The sequence below is a fragment of the Oncorhynchus mykiss genome, chromosome 1 (assembly GCF_013265735.2).
Source record: "Oncorhynchus mykiss isolate Arlee chromosome 1, USDA_OmykA_1.1, whole genome shotgun sequence".
In the NCBI taxonomy this organism is placed as follows: Eukaryota; Metazoa; Chordata; class Actinopteri; order Salmoniformes; family Salmonidae; genus Oncorhynchus; species Oncorhynchus mykiss.
Genome location: NC_048565.1, coordinates 4,860,015 through 4,875,426, shown reverse-complemented (window position 1 = coordinate 4,875,426; position 15,412 = coordinate 4,860,015). Strand labels below are relative to the sequence as shown.

The window sequence follows — 15,412 nt, the reverse complement described above, 5'->3', positions numbered from 1 at the left end:
GGTCATGTAGATGGTACATCAGCCAATAGAATGGAGGGGACGATCATCTTATTATCAAGTGACTGGCCAATAGAATGGAGGGGATGATCAGTCGTCCTCCATCTTATTATCAAGTAACTGGCCAATAGAATTGAGGGGACGATCAGACGTCCTCCATCTTATTATCAAGTGACTGGCCAATAGAATGGAGGGAGGAGGTGGCTGTTTCTCCCTTCGCCTTAATCTCACCAGGATCCCCCCCTTCTCTTGCCTCTGTGTTGGCGTTTCCTCTTGGGTAACCCCAATCATTTATCCGGAATTTCGGAAAGAGCCCAGGGTAGATGAGTCGAAGTTGGACTTTTTAAGGTAGGTAACTGCTGATCTTCAAAAGTTATTGTCGGTTGTAATAAATGATAGCAGATACATTTAGAGAAAACAAAGTTAAAATAAACAAACAAAGAATGACAAAGTAGCAAAGTTGGATCAGAGCTCGCAAAACACGGTGGCCATCCAGCGCGAAGCCGTCATAAATTTGATTCTGAGGTCATTGCTTTACAGTAAACCCCACCCCTCACATCTGGCTTGCTTTCAATTACCACACTAGCACTTAATAAAAGCAACGTATTGTAGCAAATTAGATCAACGTTTATTGGTCACGTCCACAGGTTACATGAACCAGCCGCTGTCCAGTTGTATACACAGGCCTGTTCTGACAGTATCCATTCATTAGCCCGGAACACCAGAAGATAACAGAACGCGAAACCCTCTGTCTGTCTGTCTTGTCTGTCTGTACTCTGTAATTGTCCAGAAGGGAACAGTCTGTCTGTAAAGTGCGCATGGAAGCAGTGACTCAGCCATTCTTCCTCCCTCCCTCCCTCCCTCCCTCCCTCCCTCCCTCCCTCCCTCCCTCCCTCCCTCCCTCCCTCCCTCCCTCCCTCCCTCTGGCCTTAGACACGTCACACATTGCCTGCGTCCCAAATCACATTCCCTATTCCCTATTCCCTATGCGGTGCACTACAGTAGACCGGAGATATTCACGCTGACGATCACTGATCCAGCAAGCAGATCTAGTTTCACACGGCAGGGCAGGTAGAGTGGTCCTGTCACCCTAGTCACCTTCCTCCGTGACCCCCCCCCCCCCATCTCTCCCTCTCTCTCTCTCTCTCTCTCTCTCTCTCTCTCTCTCTCTCTCTGTCTCTCTCTCTCTCTGTCTCTCTCTCTCTCTCTGTCTCTCTCTTTGTCTCTCTCTCTCTGTCTCTCTCTCTCTCTCTCTGTCTCTCTCTTTGTCTCTCTCTCTCTCTCTCTCTCTCTCTCTCTCTTTGCCTCTGTCTCTCTCTCTCTCTCTTTGCCTCTGTCTCTCTCTCTCTCTCTTTGCCTCTGACTCTCTCTCTCCCTCTCTCTCTCTCTCTCTCTCTCTCTCTCTCTCTCTCCCTCTCTCTAACTGTCTCTCTCTCTCTCTCTCTTTATCTCTCTCTCTCTCTCTCTTTCTCTCTCTCTCCCTCTCTCTCTCACACTAATCTGTCTGTCGTGTCTTTCAGCCATCCTGAACCCCAAGCAGCCCAAAGAGAATAAGAGCTTCAACTTTGATTACTCCTACTGGTCACATACCTCGGTAAGTACCTGTACCCCTGCTGATGTCATACTACACAGTAATCCTTTATCAAAAGGACTTTGATTACATTCGACATGCATATATTTGATCTGATTGTGTATTTTAATAGAAAAAAGACGGCACTTGTCTTGGGTTTGTAATTTTTTTTAAATATTTGCTACGCCAGAAGTTAATGGCTATGTGTCGGTCGTCGTTATAAATAAGGATTGGTGCTTAACCCGACTTGCCTAGTTAAATAAAAGTTACACGTATGGTGGGGTCAATTAAGTAGTAATAAAAGTTATCCAATTAAGTAATACAAGTTATCCAATTAAGTAATAAAAGTTATCCAATTAAGTAATAAAAGTTATCCAATTAAGTAATAAAAGTTATCCAATTAAGTAATAAAAGTTATCCAATTAAGTAATAAAAGCTGTCCAATTAAGGGTGGATATGAGCCTAGGGGCTTGGAGAGTTACTGAGTAAGGGAAAAGGCAATCACATGGTTGAGGTCACTGATAAGGTTGAATAGCTGTGGATTAGTGAAGAATGGTGGCCCAAAGGTCAAGTCAGGTCACATGAAGGGAGAAGGAACAGTGTATTACCCACATCGCTTAACTTCCTGCCTAGCAACAAAGATGTCGTGTTTGGAGAAAAGGAGGAGACTCCGCCTAAAGGGGGCGTCCTGGGTGAAACGTGTCTTTGTCTTTTCAGCTGTTTAGGTGAATTAACTTGGTTTGAGCTTTTACTAGTTGTCCGTTAGTTGTTACTCTGTTTTGTCAGAACGGTACAAATTGGGTTACTCCTGGGCTACATTACCCACAGACACAGATTACTCCTGGGCTACATTACCCACAGACACAGATTACTCCTGGGCTACATTACCCAGAGACACAGATTACTCCTGGACTACATTACCCACATACACAGATTACTCCTGGGCTACATTACCCAGAGACACAGATTACTCCTGGGCTACATTACCCACAGACACAGATTACTCCTGGGCTACATTACCCAGAGACACAGATTACTCCTGGGCTACATTACCCAGAGACACAGATTACTCCTGGGCTACAGCCCCCAGAGACACAGATTACTCCTGGGCTACAGCCTCCAGAGACACAGATTACTCCTGGGCTACAGCCCCCAGAGACACAGATTACTCCTGGGCTGCAGCACCCAGAGACACAGATTACTCCTGGGCTACAGCACCCAGAGACACAGATTACTCCTGGGCTACATTACCCAGATACACAGATTACTCCTGGACTACATTACCCAGCTACACAGATTTCTCCTGGGCTACATTACCCAGAGACACAGATTACTCCTGGGCTACAGCACCCAGAGACACAGATTACTCCTGGGCTACATTACCCAGAGACACAGATTACTCCTGGACTATATTACCCAGACACACAGATTACTCCTGGACTACATTACCCAGATACACAGATTACTCCTGGGCTACAGCCCCCAGAGACACAGATTACTCCTGGGCTACATTACCCAGATACACAGATTTCTCCTGGGCTACATTACCCAGATACACAGATTACTCCTGGGCTACATTACCCAGAGACACAGATTACTCCTGGGCTATATTACCCAGAGACACAGATTACTCCTGGACTACATTACCCAGAGACACAGATTACTCCTGGACTACATTACCTAGAGACACAGATTACTCCTGGACTACGTTACCCAGATACACAGATTACTCCTGGGCTACAGCCCCCAGAGACACAGATTACTCCTGGACTACAGCCCCCAGAGACACAGATTACTCCTGGACTACAGCCCCCAGAGACACAGATTACTCCTGGACTACAGCACCCAGAGACATAGTTGAGAATGTCATATGTATAATTATCATATAAATAGAAAACAACAAAAAACAATGAATCCAAATTGTAGTGGTGTCTTGGTTAATCATGTTGATGGATGTTTATCGAACACATTCTCTCTCCACAGCCCGAGGACATCAACTTTGCTGGCCAGCAGCAGGTGTACAAGGACATTGGTGAGGAGATGCTGCTCCATGCCTTCGAGGGATACAACGTCTGTATCTTTGCCTATGGCCAGACCGGATCTGGGAAGTCCTACACCATGATGGGCAAGCCGGACTTGAAGGACCAGGAAGGAATCATCCCTCTGGTCAGCATATACTGTTACCAGGGTTACAACATTACCCAGATATCATCCCTCTGGTCAGCATATACTGTTACCAGGGTTACAACATTACCCAGATATCATCCCTCTGGTCAGCACATACTGTTACCAGGGTTACAACATTACCCAGATATCATCCCTCTGGTCAGCATATACTGTTACCAGGGTTACAACATTACCCAGATATCATCCCTCTGGTCAGCACATACTGTTACCAGGGTTACAACATTACCCAGATATCATCCCTCTGATCAGCACATACTGTTACCAGGGTTACAACATTACCCAGATATCATCCCTCTGGTCAGCACATACTGTTACCAGGGTTACAACATTACCCAGATATCATCCCTCTGGTCAGCATATACTGTTACCAGGGTTACAACATTACCCAGATATCATCCCTCTGGTCAGCACATACTGTTACCTCCACACCAGGGTTACAACATTACCCAGATATAATCCCTCTGGTCAGCACATACTGTTACCTCCACACCAGGGTTACAACATTACCCAGATATCATCCCTCTGGTCAGCACATACTGTTACCAGGGTTACAACATTACCCAGATATCATCCCTCTGGTCAGCACATACTGTTACCAGGGTTACAACATTACCCAGATATCATCCCTCTGGTCAGCATATACTGTTACCAGGGTTACAACATTACCCAGATATCATCCCTCTGGTCAGCACATACTGTTACCTCCACACCAGGGTTACAACATTACCCAGATATCATCCCTCTGGTCAGCACATACTGTTACCTCCACACCAGGGTTACAACATTACCCAGATATCATCCCTCTGGTCAGCACATACTGTTACCAGGGTTACAACATTACCCAGATATCATCCCTCTGGTCAGCACATACTGTTACCAGGGTTACAACATTACCCAGATATCATCCCTCTGGTCAGCATATACTGTTACCAGGGTTACAACATTACCCAGATATCATCCCTCTGGTCAGCACATACTGTTACCTCCACACCAGGGTTACAACATTACCCAGATATCATCCCTCTGGTCAGCACATACTGTTACCAGGGTTACAACATTACCCAGATATCATCCCTCTGGTCAGCACATACTGTTCCCAGGGTTACAACATTACCCAGATATCATCCCTCTGGTCAGCACATACTGTTACCAGGGTTACAACATTACCCAGATATCATCCCTCTGGTCAGCACATACTGTTACCAGGGTTACAACATTACCCAGATATCATCCCTCTGGTCAGCACATACTGTTACCAGGGTTACAACATTACCCAGATATCATCCCTCTGGTCAGCATATACTGTTACCAGGGTTACAACATTACCCAGATATCATCCCTCTGGTCAGCATATACTGTTACCAGGGTTACAACATTACCCAGATATCATCCCTCTGGTCAGCATATACTGTTACCAGGGTTACAACATTACCCAGATATCATCCCTCTGGTCAGCATATACTGTTACCAGGGTTACAACATTTCAGTAACTTTTTTGAAAAATCCCTGGTTTTCCCAGATGGGACATTCCCAGAATCCTGAATTCTCCAACCGTAATTGCTGGATAACCAGGGAACTTTCGGAAAGTTAGCGAATCGTTCACTTAGCTCTCCATGCCTTAACACAAAGGACAGGTGTTGGAAAATAATGAAAGCTAAATTGTGGTGCAACACAATGGATGGTTGATTATTCAGTGTGTCGATGTGTTTGTATCTGTCCCCCGTACATACAAACCAAATATCAGTTGATAATAAATGCTCACTCCAAACCTTTTGCCCTCTTGCTCCCCCTAGATGTGTGAAGATCTTTTCACCAAGTTCAACGACTGTAATAATGACAACACCAAGTCCTACTCTGTGGAGGTACGTACAGTTAACATACAGAGGGGGCCTCTTTATTGGTTCCCACTACCCATCATGTCACATCCTGTCTTCCTGTAAGGGTCCACTTCCTCTCACTATGGCTTTTTTCTTAAATCTTTTCCGTCTTTCCTCAATTCTTAGCATCTCCTTGCCTCCTTCTCAAAACACATTGAAGCCATGGATCCATAGTCCCTCCAAGAATATGAGTAGAGAGGACATGAGGCATTTAAGAAAGATGAAACGAGAAAGAACCTGTGGGAGATGTGACTCTTTGTGACCTCTCCTGTGTTCTAACCCTTTTATGCCCCTCCCCCTCCCTCTCTCCTCCTCAGGTGAGCTATATGGAAATCTACTGTGAGCGTGTGCGTGACCTCCTGAACCCTAAGAATAAGGGGAACCTGCGTGTGAGGGAACACCCCCTGATGGGGCCCTACGTAGAGGACCTGTCCAAGCTGGCCGTCACCTCCTACAACGACATCCAGGACCTCATGGACTCTGGAAACAAGGCCAGGTGAGTGGATGGATGGATTGATGGATGGGTTGATGGTTAGATAGGTAGATGTACAGTGTATGTATGGGTAGGTGGATGCGTGGATGGATGGGTGGGTGGGTTGATGAATCAGAATCAGAAAACTTAATTGCCATGCAACATTTCCATGGCGCCGGGGGGTAGAGCTGCCGTCTTATTGGCTCTCAACCAGTCATGCTATTTTGTAGTTTCTTCGTATTGTTCGTAACTTTCTTTGTACATAATGTTGCTGCTACTGTCTCTTATGACCGAAAAGAGCTTCTGGACATCAGAACAGAACATCAGAACAGGACATCAGAACAGGACATCAGAACAGGACATCAGAACAGAACATCAGAACAGAACATCATAACTGGGATTACTCACCTCTAATTGGACGAGGAGTTCTTCTTCAATGAGTCGGACGCGATGGATATACTGCAGACACCCAACCAGGCCCTGATCCCCGTGATTCCATGGCGAAGAAAGCGGAGATTTCGAGGCAAAAGATCAGGGTGCCTTGTGAGGATCAGGTGACGAGTGGCCTTCCGTCCTGCTAGCTAACGTTCAATCGCTGGAAAATAAATGGGACTAACTGGGGGCACGACATATCCTACCAACTGGACATTAAAAACTGTAATATCTTATGTTTCACCAAGTCTGGGCTGAATGATGACATCAAGAACATACAGCTGTTATACACTGTATCGGCAGGATAGAACAGATTCACAGCTGGTGCATGATATCTAAGAAAGTCTCAAAGTTTTGCTCGCCTGAGGTAGAGTATCTCATGGTAAGCTGTAGACCACACTATCTACCTAGAGAGTTTTCATCTGTATTTTTCGTAGCTGTCTACATACCACCGCAGAGCGAGGTTGGCACTAAAACTGCACTAAATGAGCTGTATACCACCATAAGCAAACAGGAAAACGCTCACCCAGAGGCGGCGCTCCTAGTGGCCAGGGACTTTAATGCAGGGAAACTTAAATCAGTTTAACATAATTTCTATCAACATGTTAAATTTGCAACCAGAGGGAAAAATAATTCTAGACCACCTGTACTCCACACACAGAGACGCGTACAAAGCTCTCCCTAGTCCTCCATTTGGTAAATCCGACCACAACTCTATCCTCCTGATTCCTGCTGACAAGCAAAAATTAAAGCAGGAAGCACCAGTGACTCGATCTATAAGTGGTCAAATGAAGCAGATGCTAACCTCTAGCACTTAGCCATCCCGGACCCGGGATCGTGAATACAGCCTCAAGCTCATTACCATAACGCAACGTTAACTATTCATGAAAATCGCAAATGAAATGAAATAAATATGCTAGCTCTCAAGCTTAGCCTTTTGTTAACAACACTGTCATCTCAGATTTTTAAAATATGCTTCTCAACCATAGGAAAACAATAATTTGTGTAACAGTAGCTAGCTAGCGTCGCATTTAGCGTTAGCGTTAGCGTTAGCATTCAGCAGGCAACATTTTCACAAAAAAACAGAAAAGCATTCAAATAAAATCATTTACCTTTGAAGAACTTCAGATGTTTTCAATGAGGAGACTCTGTTAGATAGCAAATGTTCCGTTTTTCCTGAAAGATTATTTGTTTAGGAGAAATCGCTCTGTTTGGTGCGTCAAGTTTGGCTACCAAAAAAACCCGAAAATCCAGTCATCAAAACGCCAAACTTTTTTCCAAATTAACTCCATAATATCGACTGAAACATGGCAAACGTTGTTTAGAACCAATCCTCAAGGTGTTTTTCACATATCTCTTCGATGATATATCGTTCGTGGAAGTGTGCTTTCTGTTCTGAATCCCAGGAGAAAATGCCCGCAGCTGAAGATTACGCACCAATTTAGACAAAAGACACCGGGCGGACCCCTGAAAAATGTAATCTCTTATGGCCAATCTTCCAATGATATGCCTACAAATACGTCACAATGCTGCAGACATCTTGAAGAAACGACAGAAAGGGCAGGCTCGTTCTTGGTGCATTCACAGCCATATAAGGAGACAATGGAAAACAGAGCCTCAGAAATTCTGCTCATTTCCTGTTTGAAGTTTCATATTGGTTTCGCCTGTAGCTCTGTGTAGCTCTGAGCTCTGCCTGTAGCTCTGAGTTCTGTGGCACTCACAGATAATATCTTTGCAGTTTTGGAAACGTCAGACTGTTTTCTTTCCAAAGCTGTCAATTATATGCATAGTCGAGCATCTTTTCGTGACAAAATATTGCGCTTAAAACGGGCACGTTTTTTAATCCAATAATGAAATAGCGCCCCCATAGACTCAACAGGCTAAACTACAAGACTGTTTTGCTATCACAGACTGGAACATGTTCCGGGATTCTTCCGATGGCATTGAGGAGTTCACCACATCAGTCACTGGCTTTATCAGTAAGTACATTGAGGACGTCGTCCCCACAGCGACTGCACGTACATACCCCAACCAGAAGCCATGGATTACAGGCAACATTCGCACTGAGCTAAAGGGTAGAGCTGCCGCTTTCAAGGAGCGGGACTCTAACCAGGAAGCTTATAAGAAATCCTGCTATGCCCTCGACGAACTATCAAACAGTCAAAGTGTCAATACAGGGCTAAGATTGATTCCTACCACACCGGTTCCAACGCTCGTCGGATGTGGCAGGGCTTGCAAACTATTACAGACTACAAAGGGAAGCACAGCCGAGAGCTGCCCAGTGAGCTAAATCATTTCTATGCTCGCTTCGAGGGAAGTAACGCTGACACATGCATGAGAGCATCAGCTGTTCCGGATGAATGTGTGATCACACTCTCCACAGCCGATGTGAGTAAGACCTTGAAACATGTCAACATTCACAAGGCCGCTGGACCAGACGGATTACCAGGAAGTGTACTCCGAGCATGTGCTGACCAACTGGCAAGTGTCTTCACTGACATTTTCAACCTCTCCCTTTCTGAGTCTGTAATACCAACATGTGGGGTGGCAGGGTAGCCTAGTGGTTAGAGCGTTGGACTAGTAACCGGAAGGTTGCAAGTTCAAACCCCCAAGCTGACAAATCTGTCGTTCTGCCCCTGAACAGGCAGTTAACCCACTAGGCCATCATTGAAAATAAGAATTTGTTCTTAACTGACTTGCCTAGTTAAATACATTTTAAAAATGTTTCAAGTAGACCACCATAGTGCCTGTTCCTAAGAACACCGAGGTACACTGCCTAAATGACTACCGACCCGTAGCACTCATGTGAAAGGCTCACGTCAACACCATTATCCCAGAAACCCTAGACCCACTCCGATTTGCATACCGCCCCCACAGATGATGGAATCTCTATTGCACTCCACACTGCCCTTTTGTCACATGAGATGATGCTGGAGAGACGAAGCAGGTACGGGGAGTAATGTTTAATAAATAACGAGACAAGCGTCAGCGTCAGCAAACAGAAACTAAGACAAAAAACAATTAATGCAGCAGCAGGGAACAGACAAATATAGGGGAGGGAAATAAACATGTGTTAAGTGAGTCCAGGTGAGTCCAATAACGCTGATGTCGAGGGAGGGCAGGTGTGACTGATGGATGGCAGGAACGTGTGATGCAGGGTAGGTAATCTGGCGCCCTGTATATAGCCTCCACATGGACTCTGTACCGGTACCCCCTGTATATAGCCTCCACATTGACTCTGTTCCGGTGCCCCCTGTATATAGCCTCCACATTGACTCTGTACCGTAACACCCTGTATGTAGCCTCCACATTGACTCTGTACCGGTACACCCTGTATATAGCCTCCACATTGACTCCGTACCGTAACACCCAGTATATAGCCTTCACATTGACTCTGTACCGTAACACCCAGTATATAGCCTTCACATTGACTCTGTACCGTAACACCCAGTATATAGCCTTCACATTGACTCTGTACCGTAACACCCAGTATATAGCCTTCACATTGACTCTGTACCGTAACACCCTGTATATAGCCTCTACATTGACTCTGTACCAGTACCCCCTGTATATAGCCTCCACATTGACTCTGTACCATAATACTCTGTATATAGCCTCCACATTGACTCTGTACTGTAACACCCTGTATATAGCGTCCACATTGACTCTGTACCGTAACACCCTGTATATAGCCTCCACATTGACTCTGTACCGTAACACCCTGTATATAGCCTCCACATTGACTCTGTACTGTAATACCCTGTATATATCCTCTACATTGACTCTGTACCGTAACACCCTGTATATAGCCTCCACATTGACTCTGTACCGTAACACCCTGTATATAGCCTCCACATTGACTCTGTACTGTAATACCCTGTATATATCCTCTACATTGACTCTGTACCGTAACACCCTGTATATAGCCTCCACATTGACTCTGTACCGTAACACCCTGTATATAGCCTCCACATTGACTCTGTACTGTAATACCCTGTATATATCCTCTACATTGACTCTGTACTGTAATACCCTGTATATATCCTCTACATTGACTCTGTACCGTAACACCCTGTATATAGCCTCCACATTGACTCTGTACCATAACACCCTGTATATGGCCTCCACATTGACTCTGTACCATAACACCCTGTATATAGCCTCCACATTGACTCTGTACCGTAACACCCTGTATATAACCCCGCCTCTGTTATTTACTGTTGCTTTTTAATGACTTGTTTTTCCTCTCTTACTTTTTAAAACGTTATTTTTCTTTAAACTGCATTGCTGGGTAAGGGCTTGTAAGTAAGCATTTCATTGTAATACATCTGTTGTATTCAGCACGTGACAAATAACATTTGATTTGAAGCCATGTTACTAGGAATTTATCTTGGCGTTGGATGGATGGATGGATGGATGGATGGATAGATGGATGATTGGGTGGGTGAACAGATTAATGGATGAATGAATGAATGAATGAATGGGTGATTGAAGGGATGGATTAAGGATGGATGATTGGGTGGGTGAACAGATGGATGGATGGATGGATGATTGGGTGGGTGAACAGATGGATGGATGGATGGATGGATGATTGGGTGATTGAAGGGATGGATTAAGGATGGATGGATGGATGGATGGATGATTGGGTGGGTGAACAGATTAATGAATGAATGAATGAATGAATGAATGAATGGGTGATTGAAGGGATGGATTAAGGATGGATGATTGGGTGGGTGAACAGATGGATGGATGGATGGATGATTGGGTGGGTGAACAGATGGATGGATGGATGGATGGATGATTGGGTGATTGAAGGGATGGATTAAGGATGGATGGATGGATGGATGGATGATTGGGTGGGTGAAGGGATGGATTAAGGATGGATGGATGATTGGGTGGGTGAAGGGATGGATTAAGGATGGATGATTGGGTGGGTGAACAGATGGATGGATGGATGGATGATTGGGTGGGTGAACAGATGGATGGATGGATGGATGGATGATTGGGTGATTGAAGGGATGGATTAAGGATGGATGATTGGGTGGGTGAACAGATGGATGGATGGATGGATGATTGGGTGGGTGAACAGATTAATGGATGAATGAATGAATGAATGAATGGGTGATTGAAGGGATGGATTAAGGATGGATGATTGGGTGGGTGAACAGATGGATGGATGGATGGATGATTGGGTGGGTGAACAGATGGATGGATGGATGAATGAATGGGTGATTGAAGGGATGGATTAAGGATGGATGATTGGGTGGGTGAACAGATGGATGGATGGATGGATGATTGGGTGGGTGAACAGATGGATGGATGGATGGATGAATGGGTGATTGAAGGGATGGATTAAGGATGGATGATTGGGTGGGTGAACAGATTAATGAATGAATGAATGAATGAATGAATGGGTGATTGAAGGGATGGATTAAGGATGGATGATTGGGTGGGTGAAGGGATGGATTAAGGATGGATGATTGGGTGGGTGAACAGATGGATGGATGGATGGATGATTGGGTGGGTGAACAGATGGATGGATGGATGGATGATTGGGTGATTGAAGGGATGGATTAAGGATGGATGATTGGGTGGGTGAAGGGATGGATTAAGGATGGATGATTGGGTGGGTGAACAGATGGATGGATGGATGGATGATTGGGTGATTGAAGGGATGGATTAAGGATGGATGATTGGTTGGGTGAAGGGATTGATTAAGGATGGATGATTGGGTGGGTGAAGGGATGGATTAAGGATGGATGATTGGGTGGGTGAAGGGATGGATTAAGGATGGATGATATATGACGGCCAGGGTTTTATTTTCTTTGGGGTGTTTGGGTTTGTCAGTAATTCAAATGGGATTTTATTCTAAAGATCGTGGCTTTGTTCCAATATCCACACTAGCAATACCACTTAGCCTCAGGCATTATATACTGAGCCTGCATTCTAAATGGAACACAGGCTCTGTTTGAGAAGGTTTGGTTTGAGTCCCAAATATCTCTCTATTCCCTATGTAGTGCACTACTTTTGAACATAGGGGCTACTTTTCCGTTTGGGATGTGCAACCTTGGTGAGGTGAAGTTTCCATACTGTACCATGTTGGCCGTGAATTAATAGAGTCATTAACTACAAAATGTCGTGTCGATGAGGGAATTTTACTGCATGGGAAGACTTGAACTAACTAACAGACCAGAATAGATGTTCATTAACTAACACGTTAAAGACATGGTACGAGTAGAGTGGAGACGCGTAGACGGGGAAAACTAGGATACTCCAGCAGAAAGACAGGACAAAACAAAGCAACAATGAATGATTGAAGATCCAGACTTGTCCGTGCTGCAACTGTAAGGCAGTGAAACAAGACTCTGTAAAGGGGTGTGTAACCTGTGGCAGTGACTCTGTAAAGGGGTGTGTAACCTGTGGCAGTGACTCTGTAAAGGGGTGTGTAACCTGTGGCAGTGAAGTCAGACGCAGGAGAGCAGAACTAGGTAATAGCCAGAGCCGTTAAATTCAAAACCAACGGCATAAAGAAATAACCAAAACCCTGACGCGGTACCAGTAAACAAGTGGACAAGCACTTACGAACAAACAATTCTGCACAAAGACATGGGGTGGGGAACAGAGAATTAAATACACAACACTTCATGGGGGAAATGAGAACCATTTGTGTGTAGGAAAACAAGACAAAACAAATGGAAAATGAAAAGTGGATGGACGATGGCTAGGAGACCGGTGACGCCGAACGCCGCCCGAACAAGGAGCGGAACCGACTTGGGTTGAAGTCGTGACAGCAACACATTGGAACCAAATCCCATTGCTCTGTCAATGATAAATGACTCAATGATTCATGAATCAATTAATGAATCAACTGATTTCTCTACATCAGGCAGTTCAGTAACATTTGAAATCTCCATTGACTTACTGACGTGTACCATCTTGATCTGTAGCAGTACACACCTCAGTGTAGATACATCAGTCAGACAGCACTGTGCTCTGTCCATCCATCTACCCCTCCACTGTGCTGGGTCCATCCATTCACAGGCCTCTACCGAGGTGTCAGGCCTCTACCGAGGTGTCAGGCCTCTACCGAGGTGTCAGGCCTCTACCGAGGTGTCAGGGCTCTACCGAAGTGTCAGGCCTCTACCGAGGTGTCAGGCCTCTACTGAGGTGTCAGGCCTCTACCGAGGTGGCAGGGCTCTACCGAGGTGTCAGGGCTCTACCGAGGTGTCAGGCCTCTACCGAGGTGGCAGGGCTCTACTGAGGTGTCAGGCCTCTACCGAGGTGGCAGGGCTCTACCGAGGTGGCAGGGCTCTACCGAGGTGGCAGGGCTCTACTGAGGTGTCAGGCCTCTACCGAGGTTTCAGGCCTCTACCGAGGTGGCAGGCCTCTACCGAGGTGTCAGGCCTCTACCGAGGTGGCAGGCCTCTACCGAGGTGTCAGGCTTCTACCGAGGTGGCAGTCCTCTACCGAGGTGTCAGGCCTCTACCGAGGTGGCAGGATCGAACACTGTATTTCCAGTTCTTTCTGTTTTTCATCCCAATGTGAAAAGAGCAGCAGGATGAAAAATAGAAATGGTTGTGTTGCACTGCGACTCTCTACCTCACGATATCACTCAATGCGGCTTGGACAGAACTTTAACCTCCCTAGAAATGTATCACACTACAATACTATTCTTCCTCAGTACACTCCTCACTGCTGCTGGGCTGAACTTTAGGCTCCCTACGAATTACCACATTGTCTCTTGTCTCATAAGCTCTAAGCTAACCATAGCAACTAAACAGTAGCAGAACCAGTCGCTGATGGCCCTGCTTAAAACACCTCAAGTTGAATGCAACGTGTCATTAGGAAGACGATAATTGATGTTTTGGTTGCTAGAGAGTGTTAGGGGAAATTAGTTTTAATTTATCTGTCGTTTGGCATATCTTGTTGAAATTAATTTTGGCGCCCGAATAAAACTGTTCACCGTGGAGGTTTGTATGCTTTATTAGCTAGATGGATCATTGATCTCAAATGACTCAGACATTTCACTTGTTATTGTTCTTCTGTCTCAACGTGAGTAGATTTCACTAGTGTTACATCACACAGTAGGTTCTGTACATACTAGTCCCATCGGGCGGCACACAATTGGCCTCAGCGTCGTCCGGGTTACGGTTTGGCCGGGGTAAGCCGTCATTGTAAAATAAGAATTTGTTCTTAACTGACTTGCCTAGTTAAATAAATGTTAGATAAATGTTAAATATAGGTTAAATATAGGTTAAATAAATGTTAGATAAATGTTAAATACATGTTAAATATATGTTATATTTAACATATATTTATGTTAGATAAATGTTAAATAAATGTTAGATAAATGTTAAATATGTTAGATAAATGTTAGATAAATGTTAAATAAATGTTAGATATGTGTTAAATAAATGTTAGATAAATGTTAAATACATGTTAAATATATGTTATATTTAACATATATTTATGTTAGATAAATGTTAAATAAATGTTAGATAAATGTTAAATATGTTAGATAAATGTTAGATAAATGTTAAATAAATGTTAGATAAATGTTAGATAAATGTTAGATACAGTGCCTTGCGAAAGTATTCGGCCCCCTTGAACTTTGCGACCTTTCGCCACATTTCAGGCTTCAAACATAAAGATATAAAACTGTATTTTTTTGTGAAGAATCAACAACAAGTGGGACACAATCATGAAGTGGAATGACATTTATTGGATATTTCAAACTTTTTTAACAAATCAAAAACTGAAAAATTGGGCGTGCAAAATTATTCAGCCCCTTTACTTTCAGTGCAGCAAACTCTCTCCAGAAGTTCAGTGAGGATCTCTGAATGATCCAATGTTGACCTAAATGACTAATGACGATAA

General features: G+C 44.5%; 1 protein-coding gene across 13 annotated transcripts in view; it reads left to right on the top strand.

The window, feature by feature from the left end:
* LOC110486761 (kinesin-like protein KIF1A) overlaps window positions 1-15,412 on the top strand; it is a 165,513-nt gene that overhangs the window by 45,830 nt on the left and 104,271 nt on the right. For all 13 annotated transcript variants that reach the window (XM_036983799.1, XM_036983731.1, XM_036983833.1 and 10 more), the window contains exons 3-6: window positions 1,518-1,591; window positions 3,551-3,733; window positions 5,548-5,616; window positions 5,949-6,127. In XM_036983799.1, the coding sequence (XP_036839694.1) occupies window positions 1,518-1,591; window positions 3,551-3,733; window positions 5,548-5,616; window positions 5,949-6,127 (505 nt within the window). The remainder of the gene's footprint in view (window positions 1-1,517; window positions 1,592-3,550; window positions 3,734-5,547; window positions 5,617-5,948; window positions 6,128-15,412) is intronic.